A 25,895-nucleotide genomic window follows, 5' to 3' on the forward strand; every position below is an offset into this window, starting at 1 on the left:
TTGAATAGAACTGGCCCCACCAATCCCCACTGCTAATTGTTCTCTGTCCTGAAAAACTACCATTATGCTGTGCTCTTTTCTTCCGGCCTTTTAAACAGCCATAACTTTTGTATCCTGTAACCTTTTTTAGCAAATCCATAAAATGACCTTTCCTCCCAATCCTGGGACAACTTTGTTTTTCCACCACCTTAGGTGTGGAACGTCATCAAAGGCTTTTTGAAAATCCCCAGGTAGTAGGTCCGCTAGATCTTGTTTATCCATTAAGCCTCACAGTATAAGGGAAGGTATGTTATCAAGATTTTGTGATTGAAGACATAAATCCAGAGAAATTCATACTTTCCTGGAACCACAGCCCCAGAGATGAAGTGGGAGAATCTCAGCATTACAGGATCTCGTCACTGACTTTCATCAGTGGATAATCTATCTGTAGTACATTTGAAAACGGGTTGTAATTTCAAGTGGTGTTAGTTCCAGTATTTACTTCCTGAATTCCATTCTTCTCTGCAAGTCCAGAACATAAAATAATTTCTAAAAACAACTGCTGCCACTGTATATTTTAGTTTGTCTATTGCGTCTTGCAAGAAAGGCGATTAGTGAATCCTTTCTGTGTACTTCTGTTTGTACTTGTTTTGTTTCATTCAGAAGATAAGCTGCCTCTAATGCTCAGATAACAATTTCTTTTGGCTATCAGTATTGCCATGTCAGTGGCAGTTAGGTGAGGTGAAGAAGGAAACAGAACTAACATTTTTTTGTTTAAGTGCTTGTTATGCAACAGAAGGTCAAGTCACCAAGTACTGACATAAAACAGCAATGCAAGGAAGAAGAAAAAACTGTGTAGGAGAAATACTGGTCACCCTTTCCTCGCTTCCAGTCAGGCTAGTGCATTGTTTTCCATTTCATTCTAGAAAAATACAGGAACTTCTGTTTCATTTTAGAGAACACCAATTTGTGTATCCATGAACTGTGAATAACCGTGTTCACCTGGCTGTGATTGTTGAAGGATGTTCTGTAACGACATCTAATTGTGTATTTCAGCTCTGCATATAAATGAATCTTTTTTACTGGAACAGCTTTCTAGATTAATCACATGCATTGCAACCTACTAGATGTATTATAGTTGGTTAGTTTAATAATGCTGGTAATCTTTGAATTAAAAATTACATGGATTTTAAGCCATAGCTACACTTCTCTTGTCTGAGATGTACATGTTTCATTGTTGATAATTTCAGTATATGTATCAGTTGTGGAGAAAATATTTTTGCAAGAGAGCTGCTCAAAACTTACAAAGCTATTAGTCGACTGGAGTTTTTCTCAAGAGCAGAGCAGGTCTGAATTTACATTAAGGCCTCTCTATACCATCCCGGCAGCATGTAAGAGCCCGTGAGTGAACACAGTGCAGTGGTACGGTGGGTATTGATGAACGCCAGAAAAGGTAAGTTCATATTCTGGAGCATAAATACGACTGAAGAGACCCTTCAGACATGCTGAGCGTCTCTGCTAAGATACTCGAAGTGACTTTTACGGCCGGCCAGCAGGCCACACCGCTACCTCACCTGGGGAACCGTGCTCAGGCTCAGACGGGACGCAGTCCCGCGCTGCCCCGCAGCCGTCCCGGCGCCGCTGCCGCCCGCCCTGGGGCGGTGCCCCCCCGCCGGGGCCGGGCGCCCCCGGGCCGCCGCCAGCTCCGCCCCGCGCCGCCGGCGGCCGCACTCGGCGGCGGGATGGGGCCGCGCTGGGCGCTGCTCGCCGCGCTCCTCCACGCCGCGGGCGGCCGGGTGAGTGCGGGGTCGCGGGGAGCCCCTGCGGGGCGGTGCGGTGCCCTGCCGGGGGGAGGCGGGGGGCCTGCCCGCCGCTCTGCGGTACCGAGCGGCTTTTAGGATTGTAACGGTTGCAGAGCGGGAGCGCACCTGGTGTCATGCAAGGTGTAATGCAAGTGGGCATCGTTTTACTGTTGCGCTTGCAGTCCCTTGAGTTATCTGTCTCCCTGTGCTTGTACTGAACTCTGTGTGATCTCTAGAAGAGCCTCAGATCACGCTCTTCAGCTTCTTTAAAGCTCATCCTGCGCCCTTTGGCTGTGTCGTTGTTATTTCCTGGCTTCCCAAAGCAATGACTAATCGTTTTTCCTGGATTTTCATTGGAAATGGGTTGATTTTTCAGGCTTGTTTGAACATTTGCAAAAACTGTGAGTGTCCTGGCAAGTGCAGAGTGTACATCTGTATGTATTTTACACCGTTGTTTAACAGGAAGAGCTTGTTGTGCTCTGTTGGATCCCTAGAACTATTCCCCATTTACATAGAAAAGCCCTTTAATTTGCATCTAAGACCCGATGTGATGCAGCTGTGACTGTTCTCTTTTATATCCAGCTGTACCACTATTTGGCAATGAATGCTTTTAACTGTTTAAACCGAAGAGCTTGATGGGATCGATTTGACTTTGATTGTGCGTATGCTGTACTGGTATATTGATAGCATTTTTCTATCTGATTTTAAAGTGTCCTGGATTGTGAAGTTAAATATGGAAATGCTGCTGAGATGTCGAGGTGATTGCTTTTTCATGGGATGTGTATGTTATTTACATGTTTATTTAATCATATTGATTTAGCCTTGAAAAGGTTCAATGAAACTAGGTGAGGATGTCGGAATGTATATTGAACCTGGAATTACACAGTGGTCTTTTAAGGAGTACTGGGTGCTATAGTGGGTTGATAATACATTAAATTCATTTTTTTTAGCTGCTTCTCAGTTATTTTGAATTCAGCCCTGGTTTGTAAGGTGATAGTATTTTGAACCTGATTCACTGAACACCTTGGAGTGGATAGGATAGAGCAGGCAAAGAAGGGAGAGTCTCAGAATTGCAGCAGACCTTATCACCAAATTGTAAGTGTAAGGTTTTGTGTAATGCTTCTTGCTGAACAAAGGGCTTTGATTGAAAAGGAATCACCTTTTCTCCTCTCACCCTAAACATGCCCTAAACATAATAATGGAAATCATGAAGGAAATTTCATTATCACTTTTTGCATTGTGACAAACCAAAGAAAAGTCCATGTATAAATTAGAAAAACAAAACCAGTAGTTTCAGAAATACCACATTTGCCACAGAGCTGGAAAAAAGCTGCCTGTTATATCAATTTTAAAAAGTGATCACTTAAAGAAAACTTATTTTGGTTTTGAGGGAGAGAAACTGGCAAAGCAATAATTCTTGAGTGACGCTTTTTCTTGTTTTTTTTCTCATTCAGCTGAAATCTGAAAGATTCTAGCCTAAGTCCCTGTGTTACTCACAGGAACTGAACGTAACTTTTGCCATTCTGAACAACTCAGTCACCAGATACTTTTAATAGAAACTTTCTCAATAGCCTCAGACCTAAGTGACTGTCCTTTGCAAAGCAGCGCAGTGTGCTCTGCGGTGTAGTTGCTGATGTGTGCAGGGAATGTCATCCTCTGGGTGCTGCTGACTGGTTGTAGGGGAATGCTGCTGGTACATGGAAGGCGTGTTGATAACCACGCACATACTCTGAACTGCAAAAGGATGAGCATAAAGGAGACCTTGTGGAAAAATCCTGAAATAAAACTGAGCAGACTGCTCAGATGTTCCTGCTTTTTTATGGTCAGAGCTAGGAGGGCTGTGAGTGACCTCTAGCTCTGCTGTTGTGCACATCCACACTTGTGGTTGTTGCATCAAAGTTCTTGATGGCTGAAGGTCTTAACAGGGCATTGCAAAAGCCATCTGTGATACAAGCAACCCCACCCCAAGAAAATTACTTGTTTCAAAAAAATAGAAAAATGCCAATTCTGGCATTGGCCTAAATAGAAGACAGTTATCCCTCTGGCAGTGTTTTTGGCTGGTACACCTGGGGCATCTTGGGAAGGTTCTTCAGCTGCCATCTTTCCACTTAGGGCTCACATAGCTTCTCCTTTCCTGCTCTGCTCTCCATGCTAGATATCACCCTGTCTCCCTTAGGTGCATCTTCCAGGATGTCTCCACGTAAGGTCAAACCTAACGTGGCCAATCCTGACTTGCTGATCCTTTCTTAGGAACTTGCTCATCACCTGCCCTTCTCTGACAAATGATGAGGATACAACCTGTCTTCCTGCCTCTCAGGCCTGCAATCTGTTATTCCTCTTGCTTTCACTCCTTGTTTGCCCTAGTATCTTCGCTTTCCACAGGGAAACTGTAGATTTTAAGGCTCATCAGCTTTGACAGTGTCTGTTACTCTAAGTGTCAGATCTTGATTTAGTGGACAGTATCTTTTATTAGGGCAACCTTTGGGAAAACAGACCAACTTTTGGACACGTAAGCCTGAAGTTTTGAAACAGAAGAGTAGGTATTCCTGAAAACGTGTATGTTTTTCCAAATACACGTACAATAAATTATACTTTGTCTTCCTACAAACTTTGACTTGCTTCTATAATTTTGGCATGTTGTGAATAGCTTCCATATTCTATGCAGAATGTTTTCATATTATGGTGGTGAGTGGCAATGAAGTAGAATCCCTAACAGTAAGCAAAAAGATACTGTTTTCTCAGAGAGGGGGAATGTGGAGTTGTAAATCTGTTTGTCTGTGGCTATGCAAGAACTCCTGCTTTACAGAAGTAAAGTACAGTATAGGATGGGAGAGTAATCCACATAATGGACCCGTAATCTTAGAGAGATATTTGCAGGAAAGCAGCTTTAAAAAAAGCTTTATGGTTTGAGTATAGTTGGTACAGCCTGATACAACTCCAGCTGATTTTGGTGAGACTTGCTGTTATCTGATAACTAATCTTCAACAGAATTATTTTTGTAAATGACCAGTTTAGATATTTTAAACAGAATTCTGTTTTTTCCTGTCTTCAGCAGGTTTGGTAGCTCAGCAAACATTATCTCTTTACCTCAAGTCCTTTCCATAGCAACAGATTTTTACGTCAGAGTCCTTGGTGACTTCATTGTGGTTTCATATGCGTGAAGAACGTTATATGCCAGATGTGGTTCCTGTTCAGACTACTTTGTTTGACAACTTGAGTTTGAAGATGGCAATTGTATGAAAAGGAGACCAATAAAAATGTAGACATGTGAGTTAGGATTAAAATATATGCTTAAGTATCTTTGTTTAAATGGCCTCCTTAAGTGAAAATGAATGTTATGTGAATGGATTAATATATATATATTCATCCATTATATTAGCATGTTTTATTTCTATTATTGAAGAAACTTAAATTTAATTATGCATGAAGTCCAAGAATACAGGAACAAGCTGTAAGGCAGGAATTAAAGGAAATTGTGTTCATTATAATTAATATTCAGCACATAGGGAATGCATTACATTGTGACGTGCTGTGAGTAGTTGAGACCTGGACTTCCTCAGCAATAGGTAGAGCCAGGTTGGTGCATTGGGTCAAGCCCATCTAATTTTGAAGAAGTCTGAATCCAAATCTTGTTTTGTAGTTCGTGACTCGGGCTCACCTCTGGTACAGACATTAGGGTCTCAGTCGTGGTTGCCTCTGTACGACTGCGTGGGTGGGAACAGCCCGCAGGCCCTTTCCCTGCACTAGTGCTGCTCCGCACAGCACAGCTACAGCTGCGGGCCTGAAAATCATGAGATACAGGCATGTTCTCCGCTACTTTTATCTTTCAGTGGGTAGGATGTAGGGAATCTTGGAAACAATTGTGCTTGTGCGTATGTATTTAGAAGAGTCTCTACTAACCTCTCAGTTGGTATGGAGGCTGCTGTTGGCCCACTCCTCTCCAGTGACAAATCAGGTCACCTATCTACTGGATGTCTGTGGTGCAGATGGGAAAATGATTCAAACAATGCAGGGACTCTGGAGAGAGAGTCTTGAGTCATTGGCGTTTTGTATGTAACTTCTTAGTTATTGCTTAATACAAAGGCATTGCAAAAATCTCCCTAGTGAGTTCTGTAGTCAAAGGGAAGCATAGTTTACCCATTTCTATGCCAAAATATGTTGCTTAATTTTATTTAAAAGCTAGACTAAATTTCATGTTTAATAATGTTTGTGCCTCTGCTGCTAGATAGATGAGGCATTTTACTTCTACTTATACCTGTCAAATTCAATGAAGTCTCCCAAAGTCTTCATTTTGTCCGTATAAATATCTTAAAAGTCTGCTGCCATTAGACACTACTATCTAATGTGAGAAGTTCTAAGGCTATAATGCAAAAGATGCAGCATCAGGTTAGTTTTCCTTCACACAATCTGCTTGCAGAACACTGAATCACAGTAAAAGCAGAAGACAAAATAGGACTTAGGAGAGATAAAAACAGTAACAAAATGTAAAGATTGTGGAATAGAATCTGGCCCCTACTCATCAGTCTTTCAGCCCAAAGTAGCCAATGGATTTGGATGCCAGAGGGTTTTGTTTTGGGCAGCAAATATGTACTGCCCAACTCAGACCTTAAAATTGGTGGGACAGCTAGAAAAAGTGGAGTCGTCTTGTAGCCAAGAAATCCAGGAGAGTTTTGTACCTAGTAAGACGCCTACACTTCCTCTGACATAGTAGGAGATTTGGCTGCTGGCCTTGACAGCTTTGATTAAACTAGTTTACATTGGAATTAACTACTAAAATTAATGGCATCCTTCCAGTGCAAACAAAGCTGAGCTCATGTGTGTATATAAATTGTATCTAAGTGAGTTACAAGTCCCTTTTAGTTTCCCATAATGTTCTTTGAGGACAGTTGGCAAGAAATTGTCAATTGTATGTCATTGAGAGCTCATCAGATAAAATTTCAGGGAGATTGTATCAGACAGTAGACATATCCTTTCAAGCACAACTTAAGAGAAACAGATGTAAACCCATCAACCAACAGGTTTTCCTGTGTCTTTAACTTGTAGGGCATTATTTGCAACAGGCAACGCAGAGTTTGAGATAAGAACATTTTTTGCCAGGAAGCCTCACCAGCAGGATAATTTGTGATGTGGTTTATTGTATTTCTCCCTTTTTTTTTTCTGCGTCTGCTCTTGCAGTGAAGTTTTACGTTTTAAAAAGACTCTCAAGTGCTTGTTTTAATGAAATTGATCATAATGACTACAAAAATGTGGTGACAACACTTGATCTATCTTCTTTTAATAAACAAGAAAGTAACTTAAACAAAAAATACTTTTGAGAGCAGAGTCCTTTTCTTCTCCTTTATCAGATTTTAGTGTCAGCTCACATTTGTAAATGGTGTGGTTTATCATTGCCCATCCTTTGAGGGTATAATACCAAGTCCAGCATTAGCAGTTATTACTGAACCTAGAAGATACTGAAAAGCCTTGTTTTTCTTTTTGAATTATTATGGTTATTATTCTCATTAATAATGATGAAACTGATAATGCTGAAGCCAGCCTCCTGGTTCTGCTTCAAACTCTTCAATCCTTGTGCAAGCCCCCTTTAAATAAGCCTTCTTAACTGGAAAGCGAAAATGGAGGCCAAAGTAGGTTTTGGAGACATTTGAGGCTGCAGCACGGTTTCTGCAAACCTGGTTTTCTTCTCATCAAAAGAAAAAGAGCAGAATTTGAAAAATGCAGCTTGTGCTCAGCAGCTGTTTCTTACTTCACCTGCTCTAGTGTTTAAGAAAGAGAATGATATTTTTTTTTTCATCCTTCCCCACCCCATCACAGTTTCTAGCCTATTAAAAGCATCTTTACAAGTTTGTTCTTCAGTTTGCAACTTGACTGTTTCCCATTGATCTGGCTGTGAGAGACTGGGGCTGGTATTGTGAAACCCATCCCTGTCTCACTGGTTTTGAGTCTTTAACTCAACTGACTGATGAGAAAAGATCAGAATTGTCTGGTCAGTGTTACCAGCTTTCACAGTGTTTTAAATAGGAGCAGTGAAACTTCTACTTAAATGGTTTGCTTTCTTTTTTTCTTTTCTGAAATGGATATTGAAACTCAAGGCAGCCTTTCTCTGCCTTCACATTCTCAGGAAAGGTTCTTTTTGACACTGACCGTTGAGTAGATGGGTGAAATCCTGTTTCTGATATGCAGCTAGATAAGAGGTAAAATATTTCAACAAGCTGCATATGAAAATGTTGGGTTCCCTTTAAGTAATTGTTAGAGCGGGAAGTGTTAGTCTACTTTGTCAGTAATGTGAAGACACAATACATAATCAACGTGTTTTTTCAGTAAGGAGGAAGGATATTTTCATTACCGGCCTCCAGAGAGCTTGTTCCTGTTTTGATTTCTCTTTTTAATAATACTTTTAAAGTACTTCTCTAAATGTGTGTAGGTTATACATGGAGCAATCTCTTCAGAATGCAGAAAATTGAGCAGTGTCACATACTTTTTGAACAGCTCTTTCTGATCTAGCAGGAAACTCCTACGCTTGTACTACCTAACATTAGCCTTTTCCTTTTGAGTGAGTATGTTTTTCCCTTTGAAAACAGATGGCAGGTCCTCAAATATTTTGACACTTGTTCATTGAAGTCAGTGAGCTGTGTTGATTGGTATGAGCTGAAAATTAGGTACACTGACTGTATTTCATGACTGTTTCTTATGCATTTGACCTGCCGTATGAGGTTTTTTATTTTTATTTAAGTCTTGTAGCCAGTTGCTCCTTTTCAGAAGCAGCCGTGCAGTTTTTGGAGACATCGTTTTCAAAACATCAAGGCCTTTCTCGTTCAGAAAGGAATCGCAAAGTATCTGGAATGATAAAAGCCTTTTTTCCTTTCCTTTGGTGAGACAGTTCTAATAGTACAGGTTCTTGGACTGAAGGGATGGGTTAACTTGCCTGGATATTGCATGGGTGTAAGTGAGGGCATAATGAACATAAGCGCAATAGAGAATTGAACTCAGTGTCCTGTGTCCTTTGCACCCACTGATGAAAACAGAAGGATTCCCTCAAGCGTTGCAGTAGTGCTAGGCCCACAGCTCCCTCTTCCACCGGCTCAGGAGGCCCGAGGGAATTAATACGTAGCAAAGTCAATCTTCTGGTTTTCAGGTAGGGCTCTAAATGTGGATAGGGAGTAGACCTACTAAGTAAGAAGGTATCATTTTTAACATAGCCACTTTGCAGAATATGCTTCTCTCCACAATCCCACAGGTAAAAATTTAGGTTTCACTGGCATTTTGTCATTGTTTGAATCATGGACGCTGAGAATAGGTACTTAGCCCTTTGGTTTAGGGGATGTGGTAGTGACCAGGTGTGATGCTAATCCCGTAGTTCCATTGCATTCTTTTGAACATAAAACCTGGAGAAATCACTTTGTTCATTGTGACAGATCTTTGAAAAACAGAGGAAACCTCTAAATGGTCTCAAGTAGCCTATAAGCTGTGCGTTCTCCTTCAACTTTTTGGCATCTGCTGCTTTCTGTTTCATCAGGTCTACATCAGTGTCTTGGAAAGGAAGGTGGTTATAATTGCACTGATCTTTAAGTGTTTGTCTCTTTTGAATCTCTACTCTAGGGTCAGAATGGACTTGTGATTCATGATTTCCTTTTAATTTCTCCTAGGAATATTCATTGCCTTATACACCACAGTTTGCACAATGCAAAGATCCCAGCACTGAATTCTATGAAGAAGGACTTAATAAATGTTGCAGCCAGTGCCCTCCAGGTAGGTTATAATTCAAACTATTACTTTACACAGCCAAATTCAGTCAATTTTCAAATGAACATAGTACGTTTTGATTACTTATACATCTGAAGAGCATCGAATTTTTGCTGTTGTCTAGCTGGAAGATGATAAAATGCTGTGACTGTAAAAATATCTGCAAAAGAGACATACTGTTCATCAGAATTGGAATTCTGTTACAAGGTTGACCTGGCTGGGACTTATCAGGAGGTAGGCTGCTGAGCTCTTGTAAGCACAGCTTTGTGCTGAGCTCTTGTAAGCACAGCTTTGCATGGTGTTTTGATTAAAGTCTTTTTAAGTCAACATTTGGGGGAGGGAGCAACAGCTCACTAAGGGAATTACAAAAATTAGAGAACACGTCAGACCCAAGCCCACTAATAACAAATACATTGTAAAACAGGGCATGAGGTAGAGCTTAGTTTCTGTACTTTGATAATGTCACTTATATAAGGGGCTTTACATTGGACAGGTTAATCTGTAATTGCTCATTAAGGGAATTTTGTTGTCTTTTGCTGTAAATCAGACACTGCAGGCCACTGTCAGAGACTGGGTACAGAAACTGCCTGCTTTAAGGTGTCATGTCTTACGCTCCAGTGATAATTATTAGTGATCTTTTGTTAGCAAAAGTTGTTGACTGCAGAAAGGTAGGTGTGTGGGTTTGGGTTTTTTGGGGTATTTTAATAACAGAGTTTTTGCAATAAGTTGTCATTATATTATTACATTAGACACAGCAAAAAAATGCCTATTTGTCTCATTACATGCTGAGCAAACAAAATTTGTCTCCATAAATGCTGAGTTCCTGTCAGAGAGATCCGGAAGTTGAAGCAGGAAATCAGTATATGCTGAAGCAGCCACAGTTGCTTGAATTAACCGAAAATGTCTAGATAGATCTGTCAAGCTTCCTTTGTTAAAAACACAGCAGATGAAAGATGATAATTCATAGGTAAAACCTTTTTCTGTTGTGGTATGTACTGTTCAGTCTATTTCTCCTTAATTTTAATTTTTCAGAATAACAAACTCTGGGCAACAAGTTGTAGGAAGTCTAAAATCTTTATCTTTGTTGTTATGAATTTGAATTTTTCTACCATAATTTATCAGAAATTGACACCTAAATCATTAGCAGGATGTGGGAGGCAGAATTTTAAGGTTCAAGTAAGTACATGGAAAAACAAAGTCTTTGGAATAATTTCTATGGCTCACCTCCAGGGCCCCTTCTTTTGGAGAACAGAGATTCTCCAAGCAGCTCCAAAGGCTTTCCCAGTGTTACTGCTGTTTTCTGAGTATGTTTTCCAGTACATTTCTGTACAGGATATGAGACATTGACTTTTATCTTCTTTCTCATTCCAAGCAAGGGGGAAAGGGCAACTGAGGTGTTTTCCTTCCTCCAAAATGGATATGTTGGAGCTCATATTTACTTACTGCCACCACTGCCCTGAACTCTGTTCTTGGTGAGAAGCATTGGAGAAACTACCGTTGATAGCTTTTGATTTTGTCTGGAATGCCAGTAGCTTCAGAAACTCATTGCTGTGATCTGTTAGGGCTGGCTGAAGAGGCGAAGGAAAAAGAGTGAGCTCATGTCCCTTCAGTAGTGACAAGTGGTGAAGTTCTAATTCAGGTCTGTTTGTGGTAATACTTTATTATACTTTCTTCACTTGCTGCTGGTAAAGGTAGTAAGGGCCTCACCCGGACACATTATTCTAGCATGTGCCTGACTTTCAGCATGAAACACCATCCTGTGTTTCACCACAAAACACAGCTTCTACGAGAATAAAAAGTTTGGTTTATGTACTGTGGTAGCTGCATCTAAGTATATGCTGAGGGGTTTTGTTCAGGATTGAGGTCGCCTTGTTTTGAACATGGCTGGAATTCACTGAACTGAATGTAGGAAAAGGGGTCAAGCACAAATAACATATAACATAACAACAATAACACAAAAAATGAAATCAGAGTTTCCCTGTATATACATGCAGTCCTTTAAATCAACACTTGCTTGGTATACATTACCAAACTGATAGTGTCAGTGAAGCAAAGGGTTTCTACAGCTAAGAATGAAACTTACCTTAAGCAATTCCTAGTGATCTTTTCCAATGAGATTTCCCTGTTTTGTTTTGTGGTTTTTTTAATAGGTCAATATAAGACAGAGCACTGCAGTCACAGTGTGGACACAAAGTGCAGTCCCTGTAGACCTAACACATATACAGCAATCTGGAATCGGTCTCCTCAGTGCTTTGCCTGCTCACCACCCTGCAGGAAAGGTAGGCTTGAATTATTAAAGAGGCATTTGTGACTTTAACAGCCTGCTTAAAGAATGGGCTTGGTTTAACCTAGTCTTTTCTCCTAAGAAAACTAGGAGGTTTTGTCTATCGCTTGTATAGTCCCGTTCTCATGCTTTTGGTACTCATAACATTTGGGGAAAAGAATCAGTCTTGCAGGGGGGCCTGCCCCTTTTTCTTTCTAAGTCCTAAACATGTGACACCAATCTTACATTCTTGGAAACTAAGGCACTGCATCACTAAAATGGGTACAAAAGTCATCAGTAGAATAACTTTCTGCTTATACTCTCCAGCCAAAGGAGCTTAAGACCTGACTTGCACAGAGTAAATGGATAATTACATTTCCAGCATCCAGTCATTCCTCCATTTGTCTCCTGAACTGACAACAGCAAACACCAGTTGTGATATTCCTGTGTTTTTATTTCTTTTGCAAAGCAGCATTGTCAGGGAGAGCACACTGGTTCAGTTCATTAAAGCAGCTTAACAGTATATAAAGTAGTACATTGTACCAACACCTGTACGTTGGTCTAGTGGAGCACGTGCGTTAACAAATTCAGTCATACTGTTGCCCATCATTTCTAATGGAAACCAGTGTAGAAAAGTATCTACTTGACTCACTGGCAATTACGTTTTAAGGATACAGTCTAAGTTGTTCAAAGGACCTTTGGTCTCATCTAAATAGATAATCCTACAAAGCTGGTTAATTCCAGTATGAAAATGTCTGTAGTAAGGTCTCCAGTCACTTTAAATACAGTTGCATGATCTGCATAGACTACAAATCTTAGTATGGCTCCCAGAGACTGCAGTGATGAGCAGAGGTAACACAAATGTGCATATTTATGGTTATGATACAATACAATGCTACTGCAGGTACAGAGTTTCAAGCGTAAATTCTACAGATGCGAATTTCTCCTTTCCTAGAGAGAGAAAGGAAACTCGTCTGAAAATGTAGATGTTGGGGCATATAACATATTTGTTTTATGATGGCATACTAGCCAGAAGCTGCAAAATTGTCTTCAGTTTGTGGTATGTGAACATCACCTCATATTCACTTGAAACATTGCAGGCTATGATTTTAGATGTTGCTAATAACATCTTGCTTTATTCTTGTTTTAAAAACAGGATTTGTGCAGAATCAAACATGCACTAAGTCACAGGACAGAATCTGTAGCTGCCCACCCAATGAGTACTGCATTTCGAAACTATACGAGTACTGCAAAATATGTAAAGTGCATAAAAAATGTGGAAAAGGTTACCGAGTTTCCAGAAGAGGTAATTTAATTCTGAACACTCTACACACAAAATAGGTTTACTGTATGAAGAGGGTTACTTTTTGCGTTAATAGTCCATAAATATTTCTGAATCTGGCTCCAACTCAGTAAATTACAGGAATATTGTCTTTTAATTCCCTACAGTTATGCATTCTTTTTATTGCAAGCATTATCTTAGCAAGTAGGCAGTAACTACAGCAACAGTATTCTCAAGAGGCATATCCAAAGGGACAACATGTTGCAATCTGTTACTACCATGTATCATAAAGTTCCCCAATCCAACTTAATCTTCCTTTGTTTTGCTCTACCGTGTGATTTCTTCCATACAAGTGACTCAGACTCAAAACCACTTAATTCCTGCTTAAATCCTTGAAACAGGGCTTCAGGTTGAATTTTGGTTACGGTAAGTAATGATGACTCTATGCTGTCCTGCAGAATTGATCTGTCTTTATTAGATGGTGAAAGTCGCCACTCTGATAACGTAGCCGTCTCAAGATAATAAATAATATTCAAAGAGATGGATCACTGAATATTTTTAAGAAATTAAGAATCATTTGAAAAGATACAGAACTCTGACAGAATGGAATAGGTGTCAGCCTCTCAGGAATGAGTGAAAAAGCTCAGCTCTGTCTGCAGTATCACATTTTAACCTTTTGGTGGGTTTTTACAGTCTTTGAAAAAGACTGACTATCAAGGGCACCAAACTAACAGCCAATTAATCTTCTGATTTGTGTTTGGGTTGGGTGTTTCAAATAAACCTCTTCTGTGACAGTTAAAGACTGTATTTTGAGTACTGCCGCTGTATCACTTCCAGGATCTGTACCGCAGATCTTGATTATTCATTCTTGTTTCTCACTAGGTGACTAACTGGAGTTTTTCTATTTGTTTAAAGGGACAGATAGCACAGATACAGAATGTAAACCTTGTCCTCCTGGCACTTTTTCACATGAGGAATCTTACGATACCAGCTGTATACCACATACAGTGTAAGCCAGTGTTTCTGTCTAATAGCAACCTTAACTGTGCACAGGGTTGCTCTTTCCTAACTTCTGTTTTTGTTTCTTGCAGTTGTAAATCAGTGGCTGTTCCTGGAAACAGCGTGAATGACACCGTTTGCAGCGACTCAAGAACAGCAGTTGCCACAGTTCTACCTCACACTATTTTGAACCTGCTCCTGACCCAAAGCTCGACTTCCAACAAACCTGAAATAGTAACTCGACCTGTCGTTTTAAACTCTGTACCTGACATGTCTCACATCATCGGTGAGATTGACTCATTTAAAGTCATTTTTGTCTGGCTAGGAAGCAAGTTTATGTTTAGTTCTCAGTTTCTTTCCAAGACCAATTACCTGTACCCAAGCAGCATCTCAGAACAGCTGAGTTAATTCAATATGATGCTGTTTGTAGTGAGTTGCATAATATTTACCTATGTGTCTGTGCTACCCCAGTGCATTCTACAGTCCTTGTAATTCTGGAAATATTTCTAAAAATCCCAAAACTCGATTATACAAGGCATTTCTTGAGAATTGCTACTATGAAGGAGCTGGTAGAAAAGGTTTGTATCTTAGATTTTGGACTGAGGCAAGCTTGACTTCATAAACCTCCTGGTCACAAATCTTTGGAGACTTCTGGCAGCCTTTCCGGAGACAGGAAGTCCCTGTAGCATTCACAAGTGTGGATGTATTCTCTCCTGTTAACGACCTATCCAGTAGGCATACATGTTTAGGAGCATTCTGGACTGTCTGGCCTTGTATTTAACAAATGTTGCTAGCCTAGAGAGATATCTTTTGTGACTGAGGCCAAAAGTCTGCCCTCACTTTTCAGGACAGGAAAATTCAATTTTATGAAGTGGCGGAGACTGAAATGAGGCCTTGGTAACTGACAATAGAGGCATCAAATGCAAACGTCAGACACACCTGATACTTGTAAATTTAGCTTTTGTAGCCATGGACAGAAACTATAAAACTACCTCTTTCTAATTAGATCCTTTGTCAGAACAACCTGCTAAATAATTTATCTTTTTAATTTGTTTTCAGGATCAGTAGCAGGACCATTGTTATTGGTCCTGATAATCACTATTTTGGGGTATTGCTTAGTCTCCAAAAAAAAAGGTAAGATTCATGAAGTGAAAGCAAGCAGATCTGTAAATATTGGAAAGAGTGTCACCTTATTTCCTACTAATTTGAGCCTAGTGGTTGACGGACGTTAGTGTCTTAGAAGATGCTAGCTCTCTTTGAAGCTTTTCTCGTGGCTGGATATGGATGAAGTATCACTAGGGTGTAGATTCTTTGGTGTCTAATAATGTATGAGTTAATTTTTTTTTTTTCAAGGGGACAAGGTGGTGATTTACAGGTTTCTGCCTCACTACCTGGCAACCTATAGCTTTGTGAAACCCTGAGGAGCTTTTGACACCATTCCTCTGTTACATTGGGGTGAAATTGGCCAAAGGGTTCCAAAGGTCAATAGAAGAGATACTAAGAGAAAACTCATGCAAATCAGCTTGATCACATAAGCTTTGCAGCTACAGAAAAATGTAATTAAAAAAAAATACTCCAGGAATTCCGTATGTAGAGTAAAAGTATCTGTATTAAATCACATGGGGCGAAATTAATCTCAATACAGGGATACAGTGAGACAAATGTTCCATTCAAATCTCTCTTGTTCCTCAGATTTTAGATAATTGTCTAAACACACAACATCCCAGTGGAGTTGGACAACTGTACTTACTGGAGCCTGTAAAATATTTAATACTTCATCATTTAAATATTAGACGTTGTCAAATGTTACCATTAAACAGTCACGACCGTAGTTAATTGTCATCAATACCTTTTCTCGCTGACACTATATTAGAAAAATTATTAATTTGCGCAGAGGGTGGCTAAATTTTTCCTTGCTGGCTAAATTTAACTCACCTTGCAAAATTAATACAATATAGCTTTCAACATTTTCAAACAGTGTATAATAAATGTACATTTGGAGTTTATTCCAGGAGCAGAGGATATCATTTAGACTAGTTAAGAGACAGCTTTTGCAACTGAAACAAATTTAGGTGCTAATGAACTCTCTTTGCTCACTTGCAGCCCTTGTATATTCTCCACCGACTACAGAAGCAGATTCGGTGAGTGTCACTCCTTCCTTTCCATCTTTTCCATTTCTTTAAAAGTTATATAGAAATTATGCAGTCTTATCTAATTACAAGTGGAAGAAAATGCACAGCAGAAAGACAACTGGAGTGAGAATGGGGTGGTTTGGTCCCCAAGCTTGAGTGTAAGATGTACCTTACATAACCTACATAATGTACCATCCTCGCTTTATGTTAGGCTATATTAGCAATAAAACAGAGGTGTGGTTCAGAAGATCAGATTTTAGAGCCTTTGTTCCCTAGGTAATCAGTGAAGTACTGTAGGTGCCTTCAGGAGACAGGTTCATTTTGTTGAATGCCTAATGAGTGGGTATGAATTTTACTTACAGTCATCACTATGCAAATGGCAATTATCAGTGGTTTCTTTAGCTGCCTATGCACTGACCAGTTCTTTGTCAGTGTTTTTTAAAAAGATTAATGTTTTGCATTTCTCTGCAAATGTTCCAGCCTTTTTCCCCTACAGAAAAGCAGAGTGACAAGAAAGTAAGAAATACAGGATCGCAAAACTCCAGCAGTTCTGAACAGGAGGAACAGCATCTCTTGGAAACTTCTGGGTCCAGCAGTAGCTCCCTGAATAATCCAGCTGGGTCTGCAAGAGTCAGCGTAGTAAGGAACAAGAACAATGAAAAGAAAGAAGGATTTCAGCAGCAACATTCAGCTGCAGAAGGTTGTAAGCTTCACAGTGGAGACAGACACAACTCTGCGAGTTCAGGTAAGAACGTGTCAGAATGATCCAGAACCTCTTGAAATTTGATCATCAATTTTGAGTCGTCTTAGCAGAAGTTTAAATGGCAGGATAAAACATCAGATCCATGTTCAGCAAAGAGAGTAACTTTTGAAAAGAAAAAGCGATTGTTTTAAATTGGCAGCCTAAGACAGTAAAGAGAGTGTGCTTAATGGAGAAAAAGTTATTTGCAGAGTAGGGGATCAGTGTGATGGTAGGCACTTACCTGTGAGTGGGAGTAACAGCCAAAGGGAGCAGTAAGAAAAGAACATTGTCAAAAGCATCTGAAATGACAACAGATGGGTAGGGAGCTGGCTGTGATCCAGGGCTCTATTAATTTTTATGGCTTTTTTATTTCTGGGATGACGTGGATTTTACGGTACCAAAAAACCCTTAAAACATTACAGAACCAACTCCACCAGCTTACTAAATTAAGTGAAGCAAGAAGGTATTTAGTGTCTATTTTAACTTTAAGTCAAAGAACTGGATAAAGAATCCAACCATTTCATTCTTCCATGTTTAATGTGTTTTCTGTTTATTTGACAGAACATTCTGGTAATGGAGGAACGCAGGTGAATGTGACTTGTATTGTTAAAGTATGTAGTTCAGACTGCAGTTCCCAGTTCCCAGAACAGACTAACTCAACTAGCATGGATTATGGAAACGCTCCCTATTATTCCCCAACAAGGGAAAAAATTCCCCTTTCAAAAGAAGAAAACCCCCTGAAAAAAGAAACTGAAATTCAGATCTCAGTGGAAAATGAGGACAATTTACTTCAAGACTTACTTCCAGAAGAAAAGAAGTTTCCTCTGGGTATTCAAGATGCGGGGATGAAAACCAGTTAAAGGAAATTACAGATTGTATACTGATTGACTGATAAAATTAATCAAAAAACCCCTTATCTTCTAAAATAAACATTATGTTAAATGTAGTATTTCTACAGAGACTTGAAATTTCAGACGAATATAGACACTGATGCTTTTGAGGTTTTTAATCTCTTCTGTCAGCTTTGAGAGTCGAAGGATGATCTCTGCAGTTCAAAAAAATTCGAATGCTTTTTCTTTTAAACTGAATGGCCAACTCCTCCCTTTCTTCTTTGATACCTTAGAGAGACCTTCACCAGATTTGAAAAGGAACATTTTTCTAACTCTATGCCATTGATTTTTCTGCTGAGACTTCTCGTGATGGTAATTTGGGTTCAGGTAAGCCACCTACCAAGAACATGGCTGTGACCAGCACTTCTAAGAGACTGGACTTAAATTATCATTCATTCGATGCTAATGAATTATCCATTTGATTTTAATTTTAAAACCATTGCATTCAATTTCCTATCCCATATCTTCATGGACATACTTTTCCTCATCCTCCTGGATATTTCTTTTATTACAGTTTGCTTTTGCTCGTTATTGGACCAAACTTCTCAAATCAACCTTAAGTGTATCAAAGAAGGAAATTTTTACAGGAGCTTTTTTTATTAGATTACAACTATTACATCTAAATAATAGCATTTCATTAGCTGTACATAGTTCATTTTATTTTAGGAAAGAAATCTAGATTAAATAGTTGTTATCTTGGAGTAGGAAGTAAGTTCCTTTTATTGACAGCTCTAAAGTTTGTCATCTTTGTGTTCTGGCTGATTCAATATGGTTCCCTGATTGATTCTGACCTCATTTTTGAGGTTAACCATAAACCCAAAATATTTTTCCCTACGTTCCAGTGAATATTAGAAAAGATCCATGTGAATATGTATGCCAGATAGCTCACGCCCATTGACCTTAGGAAAAGGGCTATCTCTTGATGATTGCATAGCATAATCTGTAAAAAGTGGAATTGAGTCAAACCTCAGAACCAGAAAATCCTGTTCTCCTTCACTTCTTGCTTGACGCTGAAGATCCAACCACCTCTTACAGAAAATTAGTAGAGGTTCTCCTTGAATCAAATGGGAGTCTTTTGGTTTTGGAAGTCGATTTTTAGGATCCCATTTCCCATAATTACATTTTATGTATGTGACTTAACCGGCAATTGTGGCGTCTGTATTCAACCAGAATTTGCAATGCGGTGTCTGAATTACATTTGAGTGTAGTCATACAGTAAGCATAACTTTTTTCTTTTATGCCATAAAAACATACTGTTGGACTAGATGATCATTGTGCTTCCCTTCCAACTGAATTATTCTATTCTACCTCAAGAGAAACTAAATGCAATAGTTATTTCTGAGGCCTTAGACTGAAAAAGGATATTTTGCAATAGCATTTATTCTAAGCTACAGAAGAGATACAGGTTTTAAAATACAAATTTTAAACTTCCACAAAAGCCATGTAGTTCACTAACATTATTTCTGGAACTGAGAACTGCCAAACAGGTCTTTACTTCTACTATGAAGAAACCTTTTACAACTGTAGATTAAACTTGTATTTGAAAGTAATTTTCCGAAAAGACTTTGAAAACGGGCACACTGAAACTATTACAAAACTGAAAGATTTAGGCAAGAAAAGAACCTAATTTTACACAGCGCTCTGAACCCCTTGCACTGTACCGAGTGTTTTCATGTCTTGTCAGCTCCCAGTATTGGGACCACATTGAAGAAGTAGGCGAAGGTTTTTGAAAGTTTTTAAAATGTTAAAAAGGAGGATCCCATTATGGCAGTTAATTTACTGGGTTTTCAACTTATGGAGCTGTGTGACAGAAGGAAAATCCAAGTTTTATGTTGAAGTAGGAAAAATGTGCTTGCATTTGCTTATAAAAAGTAAAAAAAAAAAAAGCCTGTATTTTTATAATTACGTGTATATTCAAGTTTCCTGACCTCGCCATTAAACAAAATTCTAATTTTTAGAACGGGTTCTTTCATTCCATAGCTTAAGCTGCTGCTTTCCAAACAATTTCCTTTCCTGTTGTTACCGCCTAATTAAAGGAGGACCGATCCACTGCAGCCTGTGCGTAGGCACTGCGCTGAAGAGGGCTCTATCAGCAAACACCGCTCTTTCACGTCAGCGGAGACGAGTAAGGCCCAGACCCTGACCTCCAGTCCGGGCAAACGGACCTCTGACGCGCTGAAGAGCCGGAAGGCTTTCTTTGCAGTTTACCCGACACGACGGCGGCGGTGAGGCCCCTGCAGAGCACCCCGGCCCGATGCACGCTTCTGGCCAGGGCTCCCGGGCGGGCCCCGGGCACGCAGGGGCCGGCGGCCCGCCCTCCCGCGGGCGGGACGTTCTGGTCCCCGGGCGCGGGCAGCGCTCCCCGGCCGCCCCTACAGGCGGCGCGGAGCGAGACCGGCCTCCGCCGCCCCGCTGCAGGCCGGGCCGGCTCCGCCTCAAAGAGGCGGGAAACGCGCACATCGATAGCTCGGTGCTCCCCTACCCAGGCGTCCCCCCGTCGGTTGGCTCGGGATCGATTGGCGCCGGGCCCGCCGACTCCGCGCACCATCGAGGAGGCGGCCGCCGGCGGGAGCGCAGGTGGGTACCGGCGGGCTGGGGACGCGGGGCGGCGCCGCGACGGCGGCCCTGGGCCCCGGCTGGCGTTTCCTCCTGCGTCAGTCCCCGCTCCGAACTCCGGCGCGGCTGCATGGCGCGGGCCCGGCCCTGAGGGGCCCCTCCCTGCCTCACGCCCCTCGCAGTGCTCCGCCCCGCCGTCCCGGCCCCGGAGGGGCGAGGGGCAGCCGTGCAGTCCCTCGTCCCCACGCCTCGGGGCCGGGGAGGGGAGCGGGCACCCCCGCCGGGGCTCTGCGTGGCGCCTGAGCCCCGTGGCCGGGCCTCGTGGGTGCCCCTCAGGCGCCCTCCCCGCGTGGCGCAGGCCGTTTGCCCCCGGCCTCCCCCTGGCTTCCTCAGGGCTCTCTCCGGCCGCCTCTGGGCAAGGTGACCTTTCGCTTCGACTCCGACAGGCCCGGCGTGCCAACAGGTCTCGTCTCTTGCGTATCTGCTCCTCCCCACGATGTGTTTGCTTGCGTGGGGAGAGAGAAGGGAGACTGTCCCGAAGGCTCCTCCCGCCCTTTTCTTTATGCTGAGTAAAATGCCCCCCTTCTCCCTTGCACCGACAGGCAACATCATCCCAGCTGGCTTCCCTCCTTTCCCGCAGCCTTTGTGCTGCCCCGGGCCAGCTGACCCAGGCCCTGCTCTTCAGGGCCTGTCTTGTCCTCACTGTTGGAAAAATCACATCTTTTTCCAGAAAAAGTGAGCCAGCGTGGAGTGAGGTCCTGGCTTGGACTTTGATTCTCGTCCTGATAAGCGCTTACTGTTCCTTTTTCACTCTGTGTGTTACGAAAATAAAAACACTGTCGTAGAAAATAAGTGTTTTGTTTTTCTTTCCAGTGGCACAGCAGTGGACTACAAAGTTACAAATGTAGAAGCCTTAAAACATTTGAAAGATTCCTAAATAGTTAGTAATGTTTCCACAAGTTTAGGTCAAGGAGGTGATTTACTTTATTTACAGTTCTTATGATGACTTTAGGCATAGGATTGTTCATGCGCCAGAGGTTTTCAGTCACTGGGATGCTAACCTGTTCTGTGCTTCTGAATGTTTCTTCAAGATCTTTCCTCTGATTTGGCTCCTAACACCTGTAGATTTCTTTTTTTATTTACTTATTTTCTTAAGGGCAATGTGACGAGGATTACTGTGCTTGCTTTTGTTTGAACTTCAGCTTTCCTGTCAATTTTATTAGAACGAAAACCTATAATACAGGGTGGTGGCCCCATGTGTATAAATGCTTGGTCTTTGGAATATGCCTGGTATGTGGAATAATACTACTGTTTTTGAAAAAAGTTGAGAAATTTTACGAAGATAGAAATGTTAAACGTGGGTAATGTGAAGGTACGCTTTATTCGAATGTAACTTCCCTGTGTTATTTATGATGTTTCTGCTTCATTCTACGTGACAGCATAGTTTCGCTTTTCGGCCTTTAGAAGCAGCCTTTCATTATTTGCTTAATTCTGGTTATTTTATTTAGCTGTATTAGTTAAATATTTTCACTGGCTTTTTTTTTAAGAAATAAAGGCTTAAATGGGGGTGCCTAAAATCAAGCAAATGTCATTATGGGAACCTGAATCTTAATATAAAATTTCAAATGTAAGTCTTGAAGTTGTCATTTTCTTCTATTGTCAGACATAAATAAGTCTGACATATCTTGCTTTTCTGCTGTGTAGCACTCAATCTTACCTACACTGGTTTAGGGAGGTATGTGGGGTCAGGAGACTTTTCTAAACACAGAAGTGATACATTTACTGCATTCTAACCACAAGGTATGGCCTGCATGCTTTTTTCCTTGCTGTAATAACATGCTTGATCCTGCCCTTGCAGGAGCTAATAGCAGTTTTGCAATTCACTGATTAAAAACTTGAACAGGGATTTAGGGGGTTTAATGGTCTGATTACCACATAAGTTGAAACAGTAAGTGGTTGGAGAAGAGTATGAAGGGAAATGTTTGCATGTATGACCAGTGTTGCTTTTCTAATGTAGCTTTTTTCCCCTCATTGATGCAGTAATCTATCCTATCACTTTGAAAACCTGTTAGAGTAACTGTTGATGAGCTATTTATGGGCTTTGTATCTGATTGCTTCCCACATATGCACTCTTCCAAAAAAAGGGGTTTGGGTAGGGTGAGTTGTTTCACAGTTCTCAGAATAAGAATTCTACAAAAGTACAGTCGAAGGCTCTGGGCTGTTTCTTTAGACCAGGCTTCCAAAACCAGAATGCTGGCAACTTGAAGAAAATACTGGCAGCTGAAGTCGAGGAGGCCAGTGCAAAACTGCTTCAGATCAATGTGGAATTTTAGTCTTCCCTTTTCTGGAAGAGGACTGTAGCTTGGCCTTCTTGATTACTGCAACAAAATGTGGTGTTTTGATTAGAAAAAGGATGGAAAGATGAACTTAATTTGCAAATGGGAGTAGTCTGTAATCATCAAAGCTCTATATGAAACTCTGATTTGAGACTTAAAGGGCATAGCATAAAGCATTTTTTTAAGGCAGAAATCAAGCTTAGTGTTTTTACTGCTTTTTAGATTGATTACAGTAAGAATTACAGTATCTCTGCTCTGCTGAGAGTGTGTATTTCAGACAATAATTTCCTTCATGTTTGTTCTTTCAGAGCGAGTCTGTCATTATGGAACAGAAATCCAGAAAATGACAGAAAACCGTTAGTTGCCCTTTTCTAGGACAGTCATGTTGGAAGGATTGGTAGCCTGGGTCCTCAACACCTATTTGGGCAAATATGTCAATAACCTGAACACAGACCAACTTTCAGTCGCTCTTCTAAAGGGTGAGGCTTTGTGGTATTTTCTGTAGTGGTTTCATACCGTGATTTAAAAAAAAAAGTGCTATGTTTTTGTAATAACTGGAAAGTGGAATAGAAACAATTACTTAAGATTGTGTTTAACGTTTATATAAACCCTTTAACATAGAGTTTTGTGCTGGCACTTTACAATGAATAGTAAATTCTCTTGTGTTCCTATCTTTGTTGCTTTTTGTCAACACTGTTAAACTAATTTATATGAAACTTTAAAAAGTATGCTTAGCATATCTTATCAGATGTTTAATTTATATAATATTTGAGTGTCATTTTTCTTAATACTATGCAGTAACTTAATACTATTCAGTAACAGTAACAGGGACTGTGGAGGGAAGTATTCTGGAGTCTTTACTGCTTACATTTTGGTGCTAGTATTACTCCGCTGTAATTAAGACTTCTGGATTATGTCAGTTTACGTCATGTTCACAAGTCTTGTACTTTTACAGAGTCCTCAAATCAATGATACATAATTTACCTTTTTCTGCTATTTTTTGCTATTTTTGGAGCGAATATTTTATAACACTTCGAAGCTTTTCTGTGCGTGCTTTTCGTAATATTGAGAAAATATTTGAAGTATCTTTTTTGAAAAGACAGAGTAGAAGCTTTCTCCTTGGTTACAATAAAGTTCAGGTCTACAACCTTGCAGAAGTTTGCTTCTAGATGACCTCATCAAATAGTTTGAGCACATGGCATGGGAAAATTAAGAAGTATATTAAGTAACCATTGCAATTGTAACACAACCTGAAGTGGTGGGTTGACTGTTCTCATGAAATCCTATTTGATTTTTTTCTTTAAAACATGATGCTAGTCATTTTAGGCTTATGATGTTCAAGCTTGCATTCTTTCACATAACTTTGTTTAACAGACTTGTCTTTTTTTCCTGCTTTGTATAGGTGCTGTTGAATTGGAAAACTTGCCATTAAAGAAAGATGCCTTGAAGGAACTGGAATTACCATTTGAAGTAAAGGCAGGTTTGTATTTTGCTTGTGTGTGCAGGACAAATATTTATAAAGAGGAAGTATTGCATATTTTAGAAGAACCTTCACCTGTGAGTCAGAAGCTTGAACAAATGAGGTAACCTGGTTTTCAGGTAATCCAGTTCTATTTTAGCTTCTTTGTTTCTTACACCACTTTTTCTTTCAGGTTTTCCAAGGATGATAAGGTATGTTTACGCAGGAATCTGACAGCATCTCTGTTTTGTATATCTAGGTTTCATTGGCAAAATAACACTACAGATACCTTTTTATCGCCCACATGTGGATCCATGGGTGATATCTGTCTCAAAGCTGCACTTAATTGGTGCACCAGAAAAAAAAGAAGATTTTGATGAGGAAAGGGAGAAGTTGCAAGAAAGAGAACACAAGAAAGCCCTTCTTCTAGCACTTGAAGAAAAATGGAAAGTGAGTCACGCTTGTTTTTCATGATGAAGAAACTGCTTTGGTGGATGGATTGCATCTAAGTCTCCTGATAAGTAGGAGAACAAATGCATAGGAAACGAAGTTAGAATTTGATTCATACGTGCTGATATACTGCAATTTCTGCCCCACCCCACCCCTGTCATGTCGTGTGTCCCACATATGTTGGAGATACTGAAATCACTGGGTTTTTTTCCTTTCTCCCTGCTCACAGTAACTTCAGTATAACAAGGTATATTGTTTCCTGACCAGTGTTACAGTGGTGGTTAATGCTTATCCCTATTTTCTCTTTTAGAAAGAACGACAACAGAAAGGGGAATCTTACTGGTACTCAGTTACTGCATCTGTAGTCACAAGAATTGTAGAAAACATTGAAGTAAGCCTTTGCATTGTAGAGCTTTTCCCACTTGTTAAGAATTACCTGTGCCCACTGTGCTTCACATTGTGTAGTGCTCAGAAAAGAAATACATGAATCAAAGGTAGATGTTTAGCAGAGGATAGTCCCTTTTCAGACTGATACTTCATAACTTCAGTCAAACTGGTCCTGATAGGGACTTCTGGAAGGGGAAAAAACCCCCATCCTGCTTTTACCAAGGGGAAAACATCAACCTTTTTTGGTTTGCAACAGTAGGTGGATAATGAATTTGCATGAAATCTGATGGGTTTTGCTCTCATTTTAATTCTTTTAGTTATAAACCCACTGAAATACTGAATAGTTTATGAAGGAGAAGAGTGTGATTTGTTTTGATAAAAAGATAATTTGTAAAGAAACAAATCTCAGAGTTCCTGCTGATCTATGATTTTGATTATTTGACTGCATGTTGTCTCTCAAGTTCTTTATTCTTTTTCTACTATTAATAAAAGTCTGCCATGTGTCTCCTAAGTATCAAAATGACTCAAAAGTATGTCTGTTACGCTCTGTTGTTTTTTCTCTTTGGAAGTCCTAATGTAGTTAATAACATTTCAGCAATGTTTACATCATTAATCATTTGTGCTTAAGAACCAGAAGCTTTCTACGTGTTACTTGCTAAAGTTTGTCTGCTCGCCACCATGAAAGGACTATCCTTTTTCCTTATGTGCAGATTGACTATATTATTTGGTTGCATTTCAACTCACTAGAGGCAATTTAGAAGCAAGATACCTCAGACTACTTGCTTTTCCTGATATGTTTGAGAAGAATGTATTTGGTGCAGGAGCTCAAGGCGAGAGTATCTATAGTTTTCTCAGTCCTGGACTCTACATTCTCGGAG

General features: G+C 40.3%; 2 protein-coding genes across 9 annotated transcripts in view; both read left to right on the top strand.

Moving 5' to 3' along the window:
- The first annotated feature begins 1,697 nt into the window (after positions 1-1,697).
- Positions 1,698-19,407, top strand: LOC142092459 (tumor necrosis factor receptor superfamily member 1B-like). Its single transcript, XM_075172535.1, has 10 exons — positions 1,698-1,775; positions 9,425-9,527; positions 11,672-11,800; positions 12,941-13,090; positions 13,982-14,075; positions 14,158-14,351; positions 15,125-15,199; positions 16,169-16,206; positions 16,678-16,942; positions 17,501-19,407. The coding sequence occupies exons 1-10, from the start codon at positions 1,722-1,724 to the stop codon at positions 17,797-17,799; spliced, it is 1,401 nt and encodes a 466-aa protein (XP_075028636.1). The 5' UTR covers positions 1,698-1,721; the 3' UTR covers positions 17,800-19,407.
- An 829-nt stretch (positions 19,408-20,236) lies between these two features.
- The window catches only part of VPS13D (vacuolar protein sorting 13 homolog D), a 109,808-nt gene continuing 104,149 nt past the window's right edge, over positions 20,237-25,895 (top strand). For 7 of the 8 annotated variants that reach the window (XR_012677083.1, XM_075172527.1, XM_075172528.1 and 4 more), the window contains exons 1-5: positions 20,238-20,406; positions 23,030-23,200; positions 24,124-24,201; positions 24,440-24,630; positions 24,941-25,021. Coding sequence is in view for 6 of the 8 variants with exons in the window: in XM_075172527.1 (XP_075028628.1) it covers positions 23,104-23,200; positions 24,124-24,201; positions 24,440-24,630; positions 24,941-25,021 (447 nt within the window). In the remaining 2 variants the exon portion in view is untranslated. Of the gene's footprint in view, positions 20,407-23,029; positions 23,201-24,123; positions 24,202-24,439; positions 24,631-24,940; positions 25,022-25,895 lie in introns of all 8 variants that reach the window. The other variant, XR_012677084.1, reaches the window with a different exon arrangement.

Source organism: Calonectris borealis, chromosome 23 (genome assembly GCF_964195595.1).
Source record: "Calonectris borealis chromosome 23, bCalBor7.hap1.2, whole genome shotgun sequence".
NCBI lineage: Eukaryota > Metazoa > Chordata > Aves > Procellariiformes > Procellariidae > Calonectris > Calonectris borealis.

Coding starts and splice junctions, on each gene's coding strand:
- LOC142092459 (XM_075172535.1), top strand. CDS start 1,722: ATGGGGCCGCGCTGGGCGCTGCTCGCCGCGCTCCTCCACGCCGCGGGC. Junction 13,091..13,981: donor TTACCGAGTTTCCAGAAGAG/GTAATTTAATTC, acceptor ATTTGTTTAAAG/GGACAGATAGCACAGATACA. Junction 14,352..15,124: donor TGACATGTCTCACATCATCG/GTGAGATTGACT, acceptor ATTTGTTTTCAG/GATCAGTAGCAGGACCATTG.